This window comes from Lytechinus variegatus, chromosome 6 (assembly GCF_018143015.1).
Source record: "Lytechinus variegatus isolate NC3 chromosome 6, Lvar_3.0, whole genome shotgun sequence".
Classification (NCBI taxonomy): domain Eukaryota; kingdom Metazoa; phylum Echinodermata; class Echinoidea; order Temnopleuroida; family Toxopneustidae; genus Lytechinus; species Lytechinus variegatus.
In genome coordinates, this window is record NC_054745.1 from 32,028,571 (window position 1) to 32,050,519 (window position 21,949).

The window sequence follows — 21,949 nt, forward strand, 5'->3', positions numbered from 1 at the left end:
TACATTGTTATGTGCTCGAGACGAAGGCGAGGGAATGATATCCAAGTGCAAGAATATAAAGTGTCTATAAAATGGGAATGAAAGAGATATAAAGACGGAGTCACGTACATCATCTGGCATCACAGAATGAGAACATTTTTTGTAATGTCCTCCTAAATAACGGATTAATTAATTGAATAGAGATTGATAGAAAGACAGATGTACAGACATTTAAACAGCCGGATCAATCATCAGATAGATAGATAGATAGATAGATAAATAGATAGACAGCAATATTTAAACAGATAATTATTAGACAGATAGATAGAAAAAAAAATAGTTCAATAGAGTTAGATAGGTAAATAGACAGACAGATAGATGGATCGATAGATAGAAAGATAGACATATTTAAACAGATAATAGGCAGAGAGATAGATAGATAAATAGATAGGTAGACAAATAGATATATCTTTTAGGTAGATAGATAAATGAATTTTATGTACGGTCTAATACGACAGCTGCATGTATTATCCAACAAAAGTGAAAGGATTTGTTTTCTCTCAAAATTAAAATGTGAAAAGTGAAATAATTTTTCGTCTAAAAAAATGTATTTTGTTTGAAAGTGAAATATACTTTTTTTTAAGTGAAATATATTTTTTGGGAAAAGTAAAATATATATATTTTTTTAAAGTGAAATATACAATTTTTTTGAAAAGTGAAATATATTTTCCAAAGGGGAATATATATATTTTTTCAAGTGATAATTTTTCTTTTTTTGAAAACCGAAATATATTTTTAATGAAAATGAAATATATTTTTTGATAAAGTGTAATACATTTTTAAAGTGAAATATAAATTTCTTCGAGTAAAATGGTTTAGTGGAAGAGAAACATATTTTTTAAAAGTGACATACATATTTGATTGTAGTCACGATGTGTTGATTTTGTTGTGATTGTGGTGAAGTGAAATCGTGTTTGGTGAGGTTTTGTGGCCATTTAATATGCGTATTTTGTTGAGATTTTGGAGTAATTTATGTTGCTGTTCTGTGGAATTTGAGGGAAAATATGTTTTCCGTGATTTTCCGTTTGATAAACCACTTTCCGTTTCAAAAGGCCATTTCCGTGAATTCCGTCCGTTTTCCGCGATCGCGGAAAATCACTGTCCCTAGTGGGCGTGCCATACCCACGAAACTCGGCATTGACGAAAAATAGGTAGCCTATACCACGAAAATAGGCCTAGGGTCAGCCCGCAAATTTCCTTTTTCGATTAGTCTCAGAAACGCATTGGTACTACCGGTCGTACTGCACTGTACACGTGTGGGCGGTGGGTCAGTAGCCTAGACCTAGTCAATGTTATTTTTTTTGTTTGTTTTCGGAGGTTTAGCTAATTTGATTTTGAGAGTAGTCGCCACTGTTCGACGTCCTGTCCATATATACACGAAGAAAAGAATACGTGTAAGTTAGATACATAAGTTTCGTATTTAGAGATAGAGAGGGTCTCAACTCGGGAGTCCAGTTAAACTTAAGCAACTCTCGATCAGCCCCGGGGAACCTGTCCATGGCATTGGCATTGGCTTTGCCTCCGGAGATCGTCGGCATCGCGTATCGTGCTGCCGGGCTGATAACCCATGGTCATGGAGCCCAGGCATGCCAGGCCAGGATCTTACGTGTAAAGGCAGGCGCTAATGCAGTTTCGCACCGGCCGGTTACCAGCATACCTCATCACCAATATTTGTTCCCAAATGTCATGACAAGTCAATCAGTGACATTTCGATGTTAATATATCCACCACTTTTCAAAATGGCAGTGTATACAGCCACACGCGTGTGTCTTTACCATCCAGCCACACGCGTGTGGTTATATCCAGAACACCCATCTGTGGATACCGCCACACGCCGCCAGTAATAACAGTAAAACACGTATGTAGGTCTGACCGTCTATATCACGATCAAAATAACCTCATTTCTTCATTAAATTCTTACATTCTAAACCCCTTTGATATCCTTAGCCTAGTAGATCGTTTCAATTTCATTCTCACCGTCTTCTCTCCTTGCTTTTCTTGTCTTGTTACAAACGGTCGTCTGTTTAACAGCAAATTCTCTTTTTCTACTTGTGTCGATTCTGGCTTCCTTCGCGGTGGCAGACCCATACAGCGTTAGCGCAGCGCAGTAGTAGACATGTACACAGTTAGTTTGGGTTTCGTACGTACGCACGTACGCGCACATAGCCTAGACTGCTAGAGTCAGTAGAGAATTGACACAAGTAGAAAAAGTGTGGAAATTTGCTATTTAACACTAACAGGCGGCCTTTTGTAACAAGACATGAAAAGCAAGGAAAGAAGACGGTGAGAATGAAATTGAAACGATTTAAAGAAATCAGAGTGGTTTAGAATGTAAGAATTTAATGAAGAAATGAGGTTATTTTGATCGTGATATAGACGGTCAGACCTACATACCGGTACGCGTTTTACTGTTATTACTGGCGGCGTGTGGCGGTATCCACAGATAGGTGTTCTGGATATAACCACACGCATGTGGCTGGATGGTAAAGACACACGCGTGTGGCTGTATACACACATCGTGATCGGGAATGGCTGTATTTCGGCTTTTATCTCAACGACAACGTCGTTGACCGACACGGCGTAGTCATCGCCTCGCGGATCGCTTGGATTCACCGTAATGTTGATATGAACTGAAGTTAGCTACCAAATCATGCGAACATAGATTCGCATGCGGTATGCTGGCAGTTTGTTCGCCACATTTTTGCATGATTTGGTTGCTAACTTCAGTTCATACCAACATTACGGTGCACGGTGAATTCAAGCGATCAGCGAAGCGATGTCTACGCCGTGTCGATCAACGACGTTGAGATCGAAGCCGAAATATAGCCATTCCCGATCACAATATTTTGAAAAGTGGTGGATATATTGACATCGAAATGTCACTCTGAGGGACCTGTCATGACATTTGGGAACAAGTATTGGTGATGAGGTGTGCTGGTAATCGGCCGGTGCGAAACTGCATTAGCGCCGTAAAGCCAAGGCATACTCACCTGACAAGCGTGAAGTATGGTCAAAATAATTCTCTGAATAAATAGTTAAAACAGAAATCAAGCACTTACCAGTTACCACGATTAGGCCCTACCTATAATCTATATGGATGAAGGTCTAATGCGTGGCAGTTTTTCTGACATCTGGGTACAGACTAGAACCTCAAAAAACGAAAAGTTCTCTCCTACCCCCGTCTCGATCGGCCATTTTTGTTATGAATTGTAACAAAATGGCCGATCGAAACGGGGGTAGAAGGAGAGAACTTTTCGTTTTTTGAGGTTCCAGTCTGTGCCCAGATGTCAGAAAAACTGCCACTTGTTACAAGACGTAAGACCATCATCCATATAATCTTGGTAAGTGCTTGATTTCTGTTTTAACTATTTATTCGGAGAATTATTTTGACCATACTTCACGCTTGTCAGGCGAGTATGCCAAAATGCACGTAAGGTCCTGGGCTCCCTGGGTTACGGCCCGTGAAGCGGGTCGAAGTGAAAGGGCCGATCATGAAAGGGTCTTTCCAAGGGCAAGGACCGTCTTTCGTGTCGCCCATCTTTTAATGCTGATGCGCTGTATACGGGATGAATGTATGATAAACAAATTAAATTTGTTAGCTAGCAGTAGCATTTGAATCAATTATAGATCTACATTTCGTGATATTCATCATGATCTATTAATAACAAAGATTTTGTTTACTTTAACGGATGAACATGATGTATAAAATATGTTTGCAGGTAATTTATTAAAAATGCGTTTCACATGGCCGAGCGACACAAAAAAGATGGTTCTTGCGAAGACCCTTTCGTGCAACTGCAATCGGCCCCAGGATGCGTCAGTCATGGTCTGTGTAATATTTTGGCAGAGGGTACTCTCCAAAATGGGGTAGAATGTCATGAATGTGATCGCAATAGCACCCCAATTTAAAACTTTTTTATTTTGGGCCTTGAGGAAAAAATAAATTATGCACTTGCGCCTACCTCAATTATACTAAGGATGAAGGTCTATCGTGACACAGAATCCTGACATCGCATCGACTCAAGGCACAAACTGGAACCTCAAAAATAGGAAAAGTTCTGTCTCGTTCATTCTCCTTTCAAATGGAAAACAAAATGGCTGATCGATACTGAGAATGAACGCTCCGCGGGCCAGAGCTCCCTGGGTTACCGGGCTGAGAGAGAGAGTTATGCTGTGTGTCACGAAAAAAATGCTCTTTCAATTTTTTTTTCAAGTTCTTTCTTTGGAGGGGGGGGGGATAATTAAGTGCAGAAGCTCTTGCTTTGTCCAATTGTGTTGCAATATACTAGATGTTACTCTTAAAGGGGAATCCAGCCTTAGCCATAAAATGTTGTGCTTGGAAGGAGAAAATTAAATTAAACAGAATGGTGAAAGTTTGAAAGAAATCGGACCAGCAACAAGAAAGTTATAGACGCTTTAAAATTGAGATCACTAATACTATGTAGATTTCAAATTGGCAACTGAGTAAGTAAATTATGACAAGGGACAAGGACAACTTTCCCATAGGCCATGTACTTTATTTTCTCCTAAGCACCCATTCCCCTGGGGCTGTGATCTAAATATAACCCAGGTAGTATATTGTTGTATGTCGCAATGAAAGAAAAATATAATTTGAAATAAAACTTTTGGGGAAAATGACATTTTAGCCATAATATGTATTGGAGTACATGGAAGAGTAGTCCTTGCCTTACATCACTATGACATCCCATATGCGGCCAATTTGAAGTCTCCATGGGTATAGTGATTACCAATATTTACATCTTTTAAAAATTCATAACTTTCTTGTTGTTTGTCCAATATTGTTCAAACTTTCACCTATCAACTTGTCTGATTTTTCTTTTCCTTATAAAACAAGTATTTATTTGGGTTGGATTCCCCTTTAAAGATTTTTTTTCCCTTTACTGGAAGCAGAAAAGGGAATACTTTTTTATTAAAAAAAATAGTTCAAGTACATGTAGTACTCAATTTCCCCCCCCAAAAAAATCCAATGTCTGATGACTTGAAATAATGAACTACATTGAATGCTCATTTCTTTGAATACCTAGGGAGTACTAAAGATGGATCAGAATAAGTCTGCTGAGCCAGCCGAAAAGAAAGCAAGGAACGAAAACACAATGACGCTAGAGGCCATTCGCTACAAGGGGAGGAGTTTGGAGATCTTGAACCAGAAGAAGCTCCCTCTTGAGACGGTTTATGAACAGGTCACATCGACCGAAGATGGCTGGCATGCCATCAGAGAAATGAAGGTATGGAGCTTACTGTAGCGTAGGAAAAACATGAGGGCTATGGGCAATTTCACCCCCAAGACATCCCAAACTGCCCCTAAAATTCCTCCAAAATGCATGCTTTGTGGCGACCATTCATTCTAGGGCACCCAAGGGTTCATTACCATCCTGCCTGTGGGGAATCTACAGGTAGGACTAGGTATGCCAATGCTGTGCACATCACACAATTTATAAAAAATCATTAAAATATCACTTTTGTGACCGAAAATACAAATTTCCATACAGTTTAAATTTATTTTTCATTAGTGACTTGGGGGTAATTTTTGTATTTACCAGATTGCTCAAAAACTTGAATTTTGGGTATATATTTGTGTACGCCCTCTATTGGTGGAAAGTAATATGGCAAGGCAATCGTAGATTTTCAATCTCTATTTTTAATTAAGAAAAAACAATTTAAAGAATCAAATTTACTTAAGAGCCAAATTATATGATGAATGCATGTAGCTCTTATGGAATCTGACAGTGTCAAAAAATCAAGCATTTGTCTCAAAGAAATAGAGAAAATAAGCCAAACGTTGCCAACCTTATTTCACCACACAGGAAGGAATAACAGAGAACAAGGTTACCTTGTTCATAGAATGAGTGATTCTAGGGTTGCCCTAAGATCTGTCACAAACAATATTCATGCTTATTCAGAAAATCATTTTAAAGTACAATGATAATTTGCATAATACTGCATAGGCTTTAGGCTTGTTTGCCTGATAAACTAGCTCTTAGAATGAAAGAAATGGCCCTTAAATTCCGCAATCGCCTCAATGTGGAAAAAAGATAGGCCTCAACCCTGAAGGACTGAAAATTATTACCTACCCACCCTGGTTTACTTTTACCTTTTTTACACAGGATTTTCTTAGCCCTCGCTAACTCGCTACCCCCGGACTACTGGTAGCTCATGAATATTCCCGAGCGTCGATGAGGAAAGTATTAAAACACGAATTCCAACTCGCTGACTAATGGCGCGTGCTTTTTCTCATCTCCGTGTTCGCTGTTCATGAATATTCACTATGCTTACCTCTGATTGGACAACAGGACCGGCTGCAGGGCATGAATGGGAGCGCTTAGCCCACTTTCGTTTACACTAGCGATCTTAACCTTGTACTATCGCTCTTAGCACCGCAATTGCAGGGATAACCCTGTTTTTTTTGCAGGGCCAAATAATCCCGTACTAAATTAAAGGTGGGGTTAGCACACTTTGCAAAAATGCTGTGTAAAAAGAAGGTGGGCTAAGGTTAACCCCGTACTGTAGGTGGTGCTAAATGACAATCTAGCCCCACCTATAGTACGGGGTTAAGGAAATTTTAGCGTGTGTAAAAGGGTAATTGTAGTTTGAATTGCCACCTCGTCCACACTCACTTGATCTGCAAATATTTGTATTCAGCCAAAGAGATCTCATCCCCAGTACTGAAAAATGAAAAGAATACTGATGGTTTCATGCAAAATACTGATTTCTCAAGTTTCAGTTTTATGTGTTGTCCTATGGTATGTCTTTGAAAATACTGATTTCCTCGCCAAAATACTGATTTTCAGCTTTGAAAATACTGAAATGTTCTTGTTCAGGTTGGCAGCTCTGCATCCCACTCTAATCTTGGTTTGTCTTCAATTAATTTGTCTGATGATATACTCCTTTACCATTTTGTCTAATATCCAGTGAGGCTATGTTCCATATTTTGTCCAGAATACTACTGTTATTATTATTGTATGTTTGGCATCACCTGTGCCCGGGAGGCGAAAAGCGAACTGAATCACTCTGACCCGCAGGTCTCTCCTCCTGATATAAATGATGGGGGGGGGGGGCAGGTGGACTACCAGACTTGTCAACCACTACCTTTGAATTAGGGTATTTAGTCACAAACTGGCATGATTTTCTAAAAGCAAAATTATGATAAAACTGCTATTATTGTGATGAATTGGGAAATATTTCGTCCCATTGTTGTCCCCGACCTTGGCAAAGAGGGCTTCATGAAACGGTTAGCGGACAAGTGGCTCACTCTCCCCGATTTAGTGAAGAAGTTAGACTTATTTACGGTGTTGAGAAACAGGCCCCTTCCAATCAAACAACCATGTACACTATGAAGTGGGAGTTCACAATTAACACTCGCAGCCAGAAATAACTATTCTTCTTCATTATCATAACATTTTAGAAATTTCATCTTTTTTTTGTCAAACTCCTATTTCCTCCAGGTTAGGGGAGCTCCTGCGATAGCGATTGTCGGATCTTTGTCTCTGGCTGTTGAGCTTAGCGGTATGTCCTTCGAGAGCAAGTCCGAGCTGGTGTCCTTTATCTGTAAACAATTCAGATACCTCAACACGGCCAGGCCTACAGCAGTGAATATGTCGGAGGCTGTAAAAAGGTTCACCAGTCTGGCAGAAGAGCTTGGCAGTGATTCTGAGACAACAATGGAGTCATTAAAGGACAGGTAAATACATATCTCTTCTTTTACCATGATTATGTCATAGGTCTTGTTAGTCCAGTACATGTAAAATGTTCACCAGTCTTTCTCTACACCTTGGCAGTTATTATGATGCCGCAATAGAGTCATTAAAGGACAGGTAAGTATCTCTTCTTTGAGAGGAGTTTCTCAAATGCCCCATTAATTTGTTGAAGATGAAATTGGAGAATTGATGATCAAAAGCCGCATTTGGCTCTGACACAGCTCTGATTTCTTCTTCTAGGTTGATCTGCCTCCTGCAAGATTGAAGATTCTTGCAGATATGGTTGAAGCAGTGTGTGTGAGTAGCTGTGTTCAGGTGCAGTAGGTCTATTTACAAGGTTCAAATAGTAGTGGTTTAGCTTCTGCCTTCCGTCAAGCTTTGACGGAAGTCTGTTGGATTACAGGCATTGATGGAGCTGGATGGAAGAGCATTCTATGCCCTGACAGTTCTTGGAAAGTAAGGATTGTTTGTAGAGGTCTGTCCAGCATTATCTGGTAGCATATCCAGTGGGTTTTTATTCAACATTAAAATAAAGTATCTCTTACAATTTGTCCCCCCCCCAGAATAATAGAAGAGGCCGAAAACATGCTAGAGACAGATGTGCGGACCAATCAGAGCATAGGAATGCATGGAGCGGACCATTTGATACGTTCATCCGGGGGTGGACAGGTTGTGATGACTCATTGTAACACAGGATCCCTCGCTACAGCTGGCTATGGCACAGCTTTGGGTAGGTGCAGTAAAAAAAAAACATATCAGGGGGCTTTTCATAAAGCTGTTCGTAAGATAGGAGCGACTTAAAGAACGACTGGTGAATCTTTCTTACGTGCTAAACCCTTGCCAATGAATATACCTTTTACCACAAGAAAGGATCACCAGTCGTTCTGAAAGTCGCTCTTACGAGCAGCTTTATGAAACACCCACCTGTTTCATGTATATCTAGGAAATGGTATCAAATCAGACAACACCCTAACCAGGGGGCCGTTTCATAAAGCTGTTCGTAAGTTAAGAGCGACTTTAAGAACGACTGGTGATCTTTTCTTACGCAATAAACCATCTCCAATGAATATGCAATTTACCACAAGAAAGGATGACCAGTCATTCTTAAAGAGAAATGCCAGTAGTTGCAGTAAACAATGATTTCATGAGAAAGTCTGTAAAACAAAGCTTAATTGTCAGAATATCATCGAGGATCTAGATCTGGTACAGTTACATAAACTGAACTTTGTGAAATCTTGAAATCTACGCTGAAAAACGTTCACACTGAAGATCACCAACACAGATAGGCACACGTGGGACAGTGTATTATTATTGCTGGAATAAAGACCCGACGGAAGTGACCAAATCCGCACTTATTTTGCTTATTTCTCAGCAATTACACAATTTCTCCCAGAATCCTTTGGCACATATTTTTTATTCATACAAACAGACACTTGGGTGGTCATTATATTAGATTCTGTAAAAAGTCATTTTGAGATCGTAACCAAAACTGGAATTTATCTTTAAAGTCGCTCTTTACTTATGAACAGCGTTATGAAACATCCACCAGGCATAGTGGGTGTTTCATATCGGCTGCTCGTAAAGTTACGCACAACTTTACGAACGACTGGAACGTGTTATGTCCTAAATGAATGACATAAGGATGTATCATCTAGCACAAGAAGGGGTTACCAGTTTTGTGTAAAGTCATTCGTATCTTACAAACAGCTTTATGAAACCCCCACCAGGCTTGTTTGGATGTTAGCAGGGGGGGGGGTGGATCAACCCCCTTGGCCTCTTGGAGATCTCGGCTGCAGACTGGGCGACCACTACAAAAGTTTAAATCAGAATTTTTGTCTCACCTGCGAAGCAAAGTGAGACTATAGGCGCCGCTTTTCCGACGGCGGCGGCGGCGGCGGCGGCGTCAACATCAAATCTTAACCTGAGGTTAAGTTTTTGAAATGACATCATAACTTAGAAAGTATATGGACCTAGTTAATAAAACTTGGCCATAAGGTAAATCAAGTATTACTGAACATCCTATTAGAGTTTCATGTCACATGACCAAGGTCAAAGGTCATTTAGGGTCAATGAACTTAGACCATGTTGGAGTAATCAACATCGAAATCTTAACCTGAGGTTAAGTTTTTGAAATGTCATCATAACTTAGAAAATATATCGACCTAGTTCATGAAACTTGGACATAAGGTTTAGTCTGGTCAGTTAGCGAAATTATGTGGACACGGTGGACAAAAGCGTGATTTTTTCTCCAGACCTTTGTTTATGTATAAGAATTAAGAATGGGGTATGCTCCAAAAAATCTGGCTGCAGGGACAGTGAAAAAATGGGTAAAAATGTCAGAATTTATGAGTTCAGATTTGTCTGATATATAGACTAGCGCTAGTGCAAAACTCAATAGCAGTGCATTATTTTGCATTGGATTAGTTCTTGAATTCAGACCCTTTTTGAACAGATCTTCTGTTTGTCCTCGCACCTCAATGCACCAAATATCTGAATGAAGATGCTAACCAAGCCGAAGGGTGACTGTGGAGAGGGTTGAATGCTGGTGTGTATATCCATGTTTTGGTCTTGGGGGAAACGTGTGCAAGACACATTTTTTGCATGTGTTGGAAATTGTGTTGCCATGGTAACAGTGTATTATTGCAAAAAATAAGGTAAAATTCTTGCAGTTAGAACCACTTCCTCTGTTTTTAACCGATTCTCATGAAATTTGGCACACACATTGGTCTTGAGGTGAAGATGTCTAAGACACACTTTTGTGTGTCTTTCAGAAATCTTGTTGCCATGGTAACAACATATTATATGGTGAAAATTGGGAAAAAAAACTTACAATTCAAACTGCTTCATCAGTTTTCAATCAATTCTCATGAAATTTGGCACACACATTGGTATTGAAGTAAAGATGTACAAGGCACTTTTTGTGTGTGTTTCCAAAACTGTGTTGCCATGGGAACAACATATTATATGGCAAAATTTAGGTAAAAACCTTGCAATTTGAACTACATATTCAGTATTAAAAGGGAATCAAGCCTTGGTCATAATGTTGTGTGCATGGAAAAGGAGAAAAATAAGAATGGTGAAAGTTTTAAAGAAATCGGACAAGCAAAATAAAGTTATGGCTGCTTTAAAATTAAGATCCCTAAGGCTACTAGTATGTAGAATTCAAATTGGCAACTGGGTAAGTAAATTATGACAAGGGGTGAGGCCACAAGGACAACTTTCCCATAAGACTAGTAGTTATCAGGATTTTTGGTTTTCTCCTAAATCCCTATTGCAAGTGAATTGCTAAAACAAGTGCAGAGATTTTTGTATATATTTATATTTCTATAATTAGTTGCATGATTAAAGGTACACTTTAAAATATGTCAGAAAAAATATACTTAGAGAGAGACAGGAAACAGAAGGAGATGGCATGGTGAAGCTCAAAATCAAGAGTGATGTGAAAGTTAAAAAGAAAGAGTAGGAACGGAATATGAATATGAATAAAAGACTGAGTAGGAGAATATAAATAAACAATGGTTAATTGGGTACTGTAAACAATTTTTTTATCAAATCAGAATGCATTAAACTTCAAATGAATGGTCTGAAGTGCAAAGGACTCTTCTTACCTTTGAAGGGGGGGGGGGGCATTTTATACTAAAAAGTATATCAGCCCCCTATTTTTTCGGGGGGGGGGGGGGTTAAGTTCCTAGTCATAATCCTTTAACTGTAATTTTTATGAGGTCATTTTCTAAAGACCCCACCCCAAAAAAGAGTAATGTCTAGCTTTAAAAATGCATTGACCCCTGAGGGACAAAGGTGTAGACTGGTTTGAGCATGGGGAAGTAGAACTAAAAGTGGTATGGGAAGGGGTGCACATCTTGGGGAGGTGGAACTAAGGTTTGGAAAATCAGCTGTTGAAAGTAGAAGGGGTACACATTTTGTTTTGCTTGCCAGTGTTGGAACTCCTCTGCTTCAGCGGAAGGTTTCATATTCACCCAGTGTACCTCCAGCCTATATGCCCTTAAGGGGATGCGTTTTTTAAGAGTGTTTATCATTTTTATGTTTCTAATGGCCACTGCCTTTAACCTCTTTGATGTCAGATTTAAAGGACTAATCCTGCCCCTTCCCCCCAAACCCAGAAATATTAATGAAGCCCCCCCCCCCCCACATTTTAATGCAGAGAAGACATTTAGAATTTAATATGAATCTTTACCCTAAGATGAATATTTCTTCCAATTTTTATGAGCACTGACTAAAAACAGGGGAAGAAGTTTGATCCACAATAAGTTTTCCTACATTTCTGGCTATCATATGTGGCTACCCTGGTAATGCACTCTCTGACAAATGCAAAAGAAAAAAAGTTCTTGCACATCTTTACCCTAAGGCCAATGTGTGAACCAAATTTCACGAGAATTGGTTCAAAACTGATGAAGTAGTTAAAATTGCAAGTTTTTTACCTAAATTTGCCATATGATATTTTGTTACCATGACAACACAGTTTCTGAAACACACACAAAAAGTGCCTTGTACATCTTTACTTCAATACCAATGTGTGTGCCAAATTTCATGAGAATTGATTGAAAACTGATGAAGCAGTTTGAATTGTAAGTTTTTTTCCCAATTTTCACCATATAATATGTTGTTACCATGGCAACAAGATTTCTGAAAGACACACAAAAGTGTGTCTTAGACATCTTCACCTCAAGACCAATGTGTGTGCCAAATTTCATGAGAATCGGTTAAAAACAGGAAGTGGTTCTAACTGCAAGATTTTTACCTTATTTTTTGCAATAATACACTGTTACCATGGCAACACAATTTCCAACACATGCAAAAAATGTGTCTTGCACACCTTTCCCCCAAGACCAAAACATGTACATACACACCAACATTCAACCCCCTCCACCGTCACCCTTCGGCTTGGTTAGCATCTTCATTCAGATATTTGGTGCATTGAGGTGCGAGGACAAACAGAAGATCTGTTCAAAAAGGGTCTGAATTCAAGAACTAATCCAATGCAAAATAATGCACTGCTATTGAGTTTTGCACTAGCGCTAGTCTATATATCAGACAAATCTGAACTCATAAATTCTGACATTTTCACCCATTTTTTCACTGTTCCTGCAGCCAGATTTTTTGGAGCATACCCCATTCTTAATTCTTATACATAAACAAAGGTCTGGAGAAAAAATCATGCTTTTGTCCACCGTGTCCACAAGTAGGGCATTTTTTACGCCAACTGACCAGACTAGTTAATCAAGTATCACTGAACATCCTGCATGAGTTTCACGTCACATGACCAAGGTCAAAGGTCATTTAGGGTCAATGAACTTTGGCCGAATTGGGGATACCTGTTGAATTCCCATCATAACTTTGAAAGTTTATGGATCTGATTCATGAAACTTGGACATAATAGTAATCAAGCATCACTGAACATTTTGTGCAGGTTTCAGGTCACATGATCAAGGTCAAAGGTCATTTAGGGTCAATGAACTTTGGCCGAATTGGGGATATCTGTTGAATTCCCATCATAACTTTGAAAGTTTATGGATCTGATTCATGAAACTTGGACATAATAGTAATCAAGCATCACGGAACATTTTGTGCAAGTTTCAGGTCTCATGATTAAGGTCAAAGGTCATTTAGGGTCAATGAACTTTGGCCGAATCGGGGGTATCTGTTGAATTACCATCATAACTTTGAAAGTTTATTGGTCTAGTTCATTAAACTTGGACATTAGAGTAATTAAGTATCACTGAACATCCTGTGCGTGTTTCAGGTCACATGTCCAAGGTCAAAGGTCAATGAACTTTAGCCGAATTGGGTGTATCTGTTGAATTACCATCATAACTTTGAAAGTTTATGGATCTGATTCATGAAACTTGTACATAAGAGTAATCAAGTATCACTGAACATCCTGTTCCAGTTTCAGGTCACATGATCAAGGTCAAAGGTCATGTAAGGTCAATGAACTTTGGCCATGTTGGGGTTTTTTGTTGAATAACCATCATATCTCTGTAAGTTTATTGGTCTAGTTCATGAAAAGAGGACATAAGAGTAACCATGTATCACTGAACATCTTGTGCGAGTTAGAGTAGTATGCAAAGTCAGCACTGCTGCTATAGTGAACTGCGTGATGCAGGTGAGACGGCCAGAGGCATTCCACTTGTTGTTTTGTAAAGCTCTCAGAATGGTAGTATATGATGTAAATATTCTATGTAGCCTTCCTAATCATTCTGTCTGAAGAAAAAGCTTTGTTTTAAAAATCAATTACTCGTGCTAAAATCAGAATCATTTGGTGAAAGTAAAAATGATCATATTTTTATAACATGAGAAAACGTAAAAAAGCAGGTTTAGACCAATTAGCAATTTGCCCGATATTCAGACAATTTTTTTCTTCCTCCATTGGCTACTTTTCACAAGTTGCTGCCTAATTCTGGGACATTAGATAAGCTTTAACGTTGCAATGAATTGGGATTTTCAAAGCCACCTTTATTTTAAGTTTCCAGGGCACTATTTGGGGTGAAATCATCCCCCGCCCCACCCCACATAACTTTTATCCCTGCTGATTGTTCTCCCTTTCCAGGCGTTATCCGCGCTCTTCATGAAAGAGGAAAGTTGGAACACGTCTACTGCACCGAGACACGCCCGTACAACCAGGGAGCACGTCTAACCGCTTATGAGCTCGTGTATGAACACATCCCAGCTTCACTTATTACAGACAGCATGGCTTCATTCTGTATGCTCAAGAAAGGTGTCACAGGTGAGTTTACACCAGTAATTGGTGCTGAAGGTTTCTGTATGAACACCAAGCCCTGAAATGATCGGGCACGGGGTGCAAATTTGCATTCTTGAGGCCATCGATTGTGCCAGTAAAGCCGCAAATTCTAGACGATCAGGCAGAAATATTTTCCAGGTAGTATAGCGCCCGCGGTAAGGGAACAGTGAAGCCATATGTGCATCATAACTTTATATCTCAAATCCAAGTACAAGTATGATGAGCACAGTTTCAAATCATGGAATCACTGGCTTGCAAAATGCTGGAAGTTCCAGCAGGCATTCGCTCCCTCATTACTCATGGAGCCCTAGTTGTATGAAGGCAACCCCCGAGGCTTGACTTTATTTCTGTGCGAATTCATTGCTTATGTGGTTTTAGGTTTGTATTTTGATTAGTCATTTTGAAGATATGATCCTACATTTGCGAGAAAGTTCGCGAACTTGGAATAAAAGCCACAGATTTCTTAATTTGAAACACATTTTTTGGCGATCCTGCTTCCCATGTGTGATCTCTTATCATTACTCTTGCTATTCATTTTTTTAAGAAATAATGTAGGGATCGGGGTTGAAACTGTACTAGTGCCTTTGGAAATAAACTGTTACAAAGGTACCTATCCATATGATTCGTACAAACGCCCTTGATGATTTGTATTATTTTTATACTATATGACTTTCTCTTCTCCATGACAGCTGTTGTCGTTGGTGCTGACCGCGTCGTAGCTAATGGTGACACAGCAAACAAGATCGGGACTTACCAGCTTGCCATAGCGGCCCGACATCACAACGTTCCCTTCTACGTCGCTTCCCCCGTGACCTCTTGCGACCTCAGTTTGACCTCTGGGGATGACATCGTGATTGAAGAGCGTCCAGAGGGAGAGTTGACAAAGATCAACGGCATGCAGATTGCCGCTCCAGGTATGTAGTGCTGCCAAGTCGGTTTATTTTCAATGGCCTGTATTCCGAAGTCGGGTTTAGCTTACACTCGGGTTTAAAGTTGTGGTTTGAGTATGGATAGCCAATTGTTACATAAATCCTTAATGTTAGAGATAACATAATTCAGCTCATTTGGCTCTCAAATCATTCATAATTGTCTAGGAAGTATACATAGATGATTTTCTTCACCATAGATAAATCAGGAAAGAGCACAGTAAACATAAGAAACATACAACTTAAGAATAATTTTCACAATTTTTGCTTCTAATAATTTTAGCACAGGGTTAGACCATAGTCTAAGTTAAACCTGGCTTGAGAATACTGCCCAATTGGTCTAATACCAATTTGTCCAATTACCAACTCATTATTATTATTATTTGTACTGTGCTTTTCCCATTAGTCACAAAGCACTTACAATGAATGAATTAAATGTATCTTAAAAACTACAAAGTATGAAAGAGATGAGTTTTTAATGACTTTTTGAAAATTGCTAATGATGGAGACTGTCAACTTATTAGTGGCAGGTCGTTCCAGGATTTTCAAGCCGACATTGTAAAGTTCTGTCACCAGCTAATGTACGAGTTAATGAATATGTGAGGCGAAGGTGATTACTGGCCGACCTAAGAGCTCTAGTTGGTGTATACATATTCAAGCGGTTACTGAAATACTGTGGAGCCTATTTATTCAGTGTTTTGTAGACAATCAAGAGTAATTTGAACGTAATTCTCTGTTTAAAAGGAAGCCAGTGAAGAGAATTAAAGAGTGGTTGGGAAGGATGATCCCGGGGAAATCTGTAAAATTAATCGTGCTGCCCAATTTTGTAGTCATTGAACACGGACTAATTGATTAGAGGGAATTGTAGAAAGGAACCCGTTGCAATAATCGATACGAGACAGAACCAATGAACGAACAGCATTGTGACAGGCAGACTGGTCAATGAACCTTCTGATTCTAGAAATGTTCCTTAATAAATAAAAAGTGACTGTGCTACAGATCTACTATCATTTGGTCCACCATTAGTTCAGCCACTATCCACATGGTCCAATTACCATTTCTTCCACTCATCATCTGTTAGCCAGTTGGTCCAGTAGTGATTTAGTCCATATACCAAGTGGACTAATTGGGCTAAGTGTTAATGGGGCGAATTGAATGAAAAAAAATCTGTATTAGTCCAACTGGCTATGAGACAAAAGGATTATTGGAACAAGTGTTAATTGAACCAAAGGGTTGTTAGATGGAATGTCACGGGCGAAATCTGTGATGTCCCCTCCCCATCCCCCCCCCCCCGATCTCGGCCGTTGATCGCACGATTGCGATGAAAATTTACATGGGTGTTACCCATGGCATTTATCTTCTTATTTATTTTATTGTTTTCTAAATTTTGTGTATATTTCTTTGTTTTTGTCTCACCTGCATAGCAGAGTGAGACTATAGGCGCCGCTTTTCCGACGGCGACGGCGGCGGCGGCGTCAACATCAAATCTTAACCTGAGGTTAAGTTTTTTAAATGACATCATAACTTACAAAGTATATGGACCTAGTTCATGAAACTTGGCCATAAGGTTAATCAAGTATTACTGAACATCCTATTAGAGTTTCATGTCACATGACCAAGGTCAAAGGTCATTTAGGGTCAATGAACTTAGACCATGTTGGAGGAATCAACATCGAAATCTTAACCTGAGGTTAAGTTTTTGAAATGTCATCATAACTTAGAAAATATATGGACCTAGTTCATGAAACTTGGATATAAGGTTAATCAAGTATCACTGAACATCCTGCATGAGTTTCACGTCACATGACCAAGGTCAAAGGTCATTTAGGGTCAATGAACTTTGGCCGAATTGGGGGTATCTGTTGAATTCCCATCATAGCTTTGAAAGTTTATGGATCTGATTCATGAAACTTGTAAATAATAGTAACCAAGCATCACTGAACATTTTGTGCAAGTTTCAGGTCTCATGATTAAGGTCAAAGGTCATTTAGGGTCAATGAACTTTGGCCGAATTGTGGGTATCTGTTGAATTACCATCATAACTTTGAAAGTTTATTGATCTAGTTCATTAAACTTGGACATTAGAGTAATCAAGTATCACTGAACATCCTGTGCTCGTTTCAGGTCACATGACCAAGGTCAAAGGTCAATGAACTTTGGCCGAATTGGGTTATCTGTTGAATTACCATCATAACTTTGAAACTTTATTAGTCTAGTTCATTAAACTTGGACATATGAGTAATCAAATATCACTGAACATCCTGTGCGCATTTCAGGTCACATGACCAAGGTCAAAGGTCAATGAACTTTGGCCGAATTGGGTTATCTGTTGAATTACCATCATAACTTTGAAAGTTTATGGATCTGATTCATGAAACTTGTACATAAGAGTAATCAAGTATCACTGAACATCCTGTGCGAGTTTCAGGTCACATGATCAAGGTCAAAGGTCATGTAAGGTCAATGAACTTTGGCCATGTTGGGTTTTTTTGTTGAATAACCATCATATCTCTGTAAGTTTATTGGTCTAGTTCATAAAAAGTGGACATAAGAGTAACCATTTATCACTAAACATCTTGTGCGAGTTAGAGTAGTTTTCAAAGTCAGCACTGCTGCTATATTGGACTGCGTGATGCAGGTGAGACGGCCAGAGGCATTCCACTTGTTATTGTTTTTTTTCACTGGAAATTGTCGGGGCTATATATTGACCATAAAAAAAGATGAAATTGATTTATTTTAATCAGTAAAAGGAAAAATGGTGATACACTCATGAATTTTGGCTAAAAACACTATTTGCATTGGATTTGTACACTAATTCACGGTTTTTAGCAATTTTGGGTCTGCATGCACTAACTGAATGTTGTGTAATTTCAGAACCTCGTTCCTGGGGGTTGCAATTTTTGTGTCAAAAGTTGCACGAGACTTGAAAGTAAAAGGTCAGTGAGCAACGCGGTAAAAAAAATTGCACAGCGGATTTATCGCGATTAATGTCGAGGGGGGTTTAGGTCTAATGGCAGCAATTGAAATAACAGATATTACACTAAAATTGAGACAACAAAAGCCAAACAAACCCTAAACAAAACAAAACTGTAATACAAGAGTCTATATAGAGATTCAAATAATACTGATCCAGTAAGAAAATGTTGATATTTCTTTTTGAAGACATTTCGTGATTTACTGATACACATGGGCATGGATGTGACTTAGAGTCGCAAATCAAAAAGTTTCAAAGCCCAGTTTAGATGCTCCCTTTTATCTTTTAAATTGTCATGTTATTCTTTATTTCACTTTTTGTTCAGGTATCTCTGGATGGAACCCTGCCTTTGACGTGACCCCGGCTGACCTTATTACTGGAATTATCACTGAGCATGGTGTCTTTAAACCTGAAGAACTAAAGGAAAAACTGACTCAACTTTCGTCAACATCATAGTATTGAACGTGGTGTCTTCAAACCAAATGAACAAAAGGAAAAAAGAGTTACTCATCTTTCCTCATCATCATAGTATTGAGCATGCTGTCTTTAAACCTGAAGAACTAAAGGAAAAACTGACTCAACTTTCGTTATCCAGGGCCTCTATGGTTCAACATCATAGTAGCTGCAGATCTGCTTCCATGTAGGTATCGTTCTTTACTCAGAACCTTCTTAATTTTCATATTTATTTTCCTATTAAAGGGCAAGTCCACCCCAACAAAAACTTGATTTGAATAAAAATAGAAAAATTCAACAAACGTAACACTGAAAATTTCATCAAAATCGGATGTAAAATAAAAAAGTTATGGCATTTTAAAGTTTCGCTTATTTTTAACAAAATAGTTATATGAACGAGCCAGTTACATCGAAATGAGAGAGTTGATGACATCACTCTCTCACTATTTCGTTTGTAATTTATTATATGATATATGAAATATTTTTATTTTCTCGTCATTGTCATGTGAAATGAAGTTTCATTCCTCACTGTACACATGGAATTCCATTATTTTAACATTTTGTGCTTCAGGCAAGGAGGTCCTAATCGTCAAATTCGTAAAAATTGAAATATTGTATAATTCAAACAATAAAAAACAAAAGAAATAGTGAGTGACATCATCGACTCATTTGGATGTAACTGGCTCGTTCATATAACTATTTTGTAGAAAATAAGCGAAACTTTGAAATGTCATAACTTTCTTATTTGACATCCGATTTTATGAAATTTTCAGCATTGTGCTTGTCTGATTTTTCTTTATTGATTCAAATCAACATTTTTCTGAGGTGGACTTGACCTTTAAAATAGATCACTGAAAATGGTAGGTCCTATATAATTTTGAAGGAAATGGATTGCCTGTACATGCAGATCTCGAAACGATAGCAAGAACGATATCTGCCGAAGATAAATAAGTTCTAAATTCGCTGAAGTTAGAACACGATCCACCAACAGATAGTATTCCTAGAACCGAATCTGCCAAGCACCGGATCTGCCGCTACACGGTCCTTTCACTTTATTTAGAGATTCCTAGAAATTATTGGAAGCCTTGGGTATCATGAATGATAAATATTCACATTGGTATTCCCATAGCATTAATACAGTTGATGTTACATGTAGCGTAACTATGGAGTGCCACTCACAGATGCCACAGTTTGTGACTGCATTGATTCAGACTTCATCCTATTTTCAGCCAAAGAAACACTTTTTGTGTGTAGATTCTACTGTAGAACTTATAATTGATGATGATTTTCCCACTTTTATAATCAATTCTAAGTGGCATCACTACTCATTAACCCCAAAATATAAAACTGTCTTGGATTGTTTTTAAAGATTTTCTGAAACTGCAATTGGCATTTGATACAAGGAAATGAATATTTTTGCCAAAACATGAAACTAATTGGGTTTTACTTGTGTAATGCATTTCCTTAATTTGACTCTTTTTTCAAGGGAAAGTCTAGTAAAAACACACGTACATACAGTTGAGGCCAAAAGTTTAAACACAGCTTTGGCATTCAGTTCAATTTGTTCACTTGCCAAAAAAAAATTAACTATATCTTCGGAAATATGAATACTACCATGACAAATTTGGTATCAAATAAAAGAGGGTCTTGAGCTCTTTCACATGAATGGGACGCTGTTGGGATTGAATTATGTTTTAGGCGGAATTTTCTTTGAAGTATGATATTTTTCCTGAACGTATTACATTGACTCATAGAACTATACATGTATGTCAAATCTATGATTTATATTACATTTTCTACATTATGTCACCACTAAACAAAAGGTGTAATCTGAATGTTTGTGTTGAGAAGTAACTAGCAGAAATATGTTTTTTTTGTAAAATGTGAACATTTTGGGCGAAGAAAATGACACCTAAATATTTTTCAGCTCCTGATGACAAAGCAATGTGATGAAGGGGCATGACATACTCATTTGTTTAATATCAAATTTGTCATGATAGCACAATTTTTTTTATAAGATACAGTAAGTTGTATGATGTTTGGCAAGTGTCAACATTTCTTTGAATTTCCTGGGTGTATGTAAACTTCTGATCTCAACTGTATGGCCAGTATTCTGAAGTCGGGTTTAACTTAAACTTGGGTTTAAAGTTGTGGTTTAAGTATGGAAAGCCAATTGTTACATAAATCACTTAGTAGAGATATAATACTTCAGCTCATTTGGCTCTCAAATCATTCATAATTGTGTAGAAAGTGTAAATAAATGATTGTCTTCACCATCGATGCATCAGAAAAGAGCACAATAAACATATGAAACATACAACTTAATAAAAATTTTGACAGTTTTGGCTTCCCATAATTTTAACACAGAGTTAGACCATGGTCTAAGTTAAACCTGACTTCAGAATATGGGCCAATGTATTGATACTTTATTTGATATATAATGTGTGCTTTGATTGTTATCTAGGCCTCAAGCACTAGTAAAAACGTGCAAATAATTTATGTAAAGCCAGACTTCAGTTTTGCAGCTCTGGTGTTATCATATCCCAGTATTCCATATATTATATGTATATCTATATTTTAACAATTCAGTGTGTATCTGTTACATGTTTGTAGTAAGTGGTGAAGTGATAATTGATACATAAATTTGCATGAGTTGATACCGCTTGGGTGTACATGTAAATGGGATTATTTTTAATTGGTCTCATGCCAGATCGTCGAATTACCAACTCGTCTACTATCATTTGATCTACCATCAGTTTGTCCACTATCCATGTGGTCTAATTACGTCCCCTCACTATTTCACCTGATAACCAGTTGGTCCAATAGCCATTTAGTCCATTACCATTTGGTCTAATTGGTCTAAATGTTAATGAGAGCGAAATGAATGAAAGTAAAATGGATATACCATGTAAGGCCCAACTGGTTAAGAGACTAAATGGTTATAGACGAACTAGTGATTTATAGACGAAGTGATGATTGGGGAAAAACTGGTTATTGTACCCGATGGTTGTTTGATGAAATGTTGATGGACGGAATGGCATTAGACTAAATGAAGCTAGTCCATATGGTGAGGGGATGATTT

General features: G+C 38.2%; 1 protein-coding gene across 1 annotated transcript; it reads left to right on the top strand.

Moving 5' to 3' along the window:
- The first annotated feature begins 1,322 nt into the window (after window positions 1-1,322).
- LOC121417379 (methylthioribose-1-phosphate isomerase-like) lies at window positions 1,323-18,996 on the top strand. Its single transcript, XM_041611063.1, has 7 exons — window positions 1,323-1,433; window positions 5,085-5,285; window positions 7,503-7,738; window positions 8,318-8,484; window positions 14,323-14,499; window positions 15,204-15,428; window positions 18,740-18,996. The coding sequence occupies exons 1-7, from the start codon at window positions 1,329-1,331 to the stop codon at window positions 18,868-18,870; spliced, it is 1,242 nt and encodes a 413-aa protein (XP_041466997.1). The 5' UTR covers window positions 1,323-1,328; the 3' UTR covers window positions 18,871-18,996.
- The last annotated feature ends 2,953 nt before the right edge of the window (window positions 18,997-21,949 follow it).

Coding starts and splice junctions, on each gene's coding strand:
- LOC121417379 (XM_041611063.1), top strand. CDS start 1,329: ATGTTATTTTTTTTGTTTGTTTTCGGAGGTTTAGCTAATTTGATTTTG. Junction 8,485..14,322: donor TGGCTATGGCACAGCTTTGG/GTAGGTGCAGTA, acceptor CTCCCTTTCCAG/GCGTTATCCGCGCTCTTCAT. Junction 14,500..15,203: donor GCTCAAGAAAGGTGTCACAG/GTGAGTTTACAC, acceptor TCTCCATGACAG/CTGTTGTCGTTGGTGCTGAC.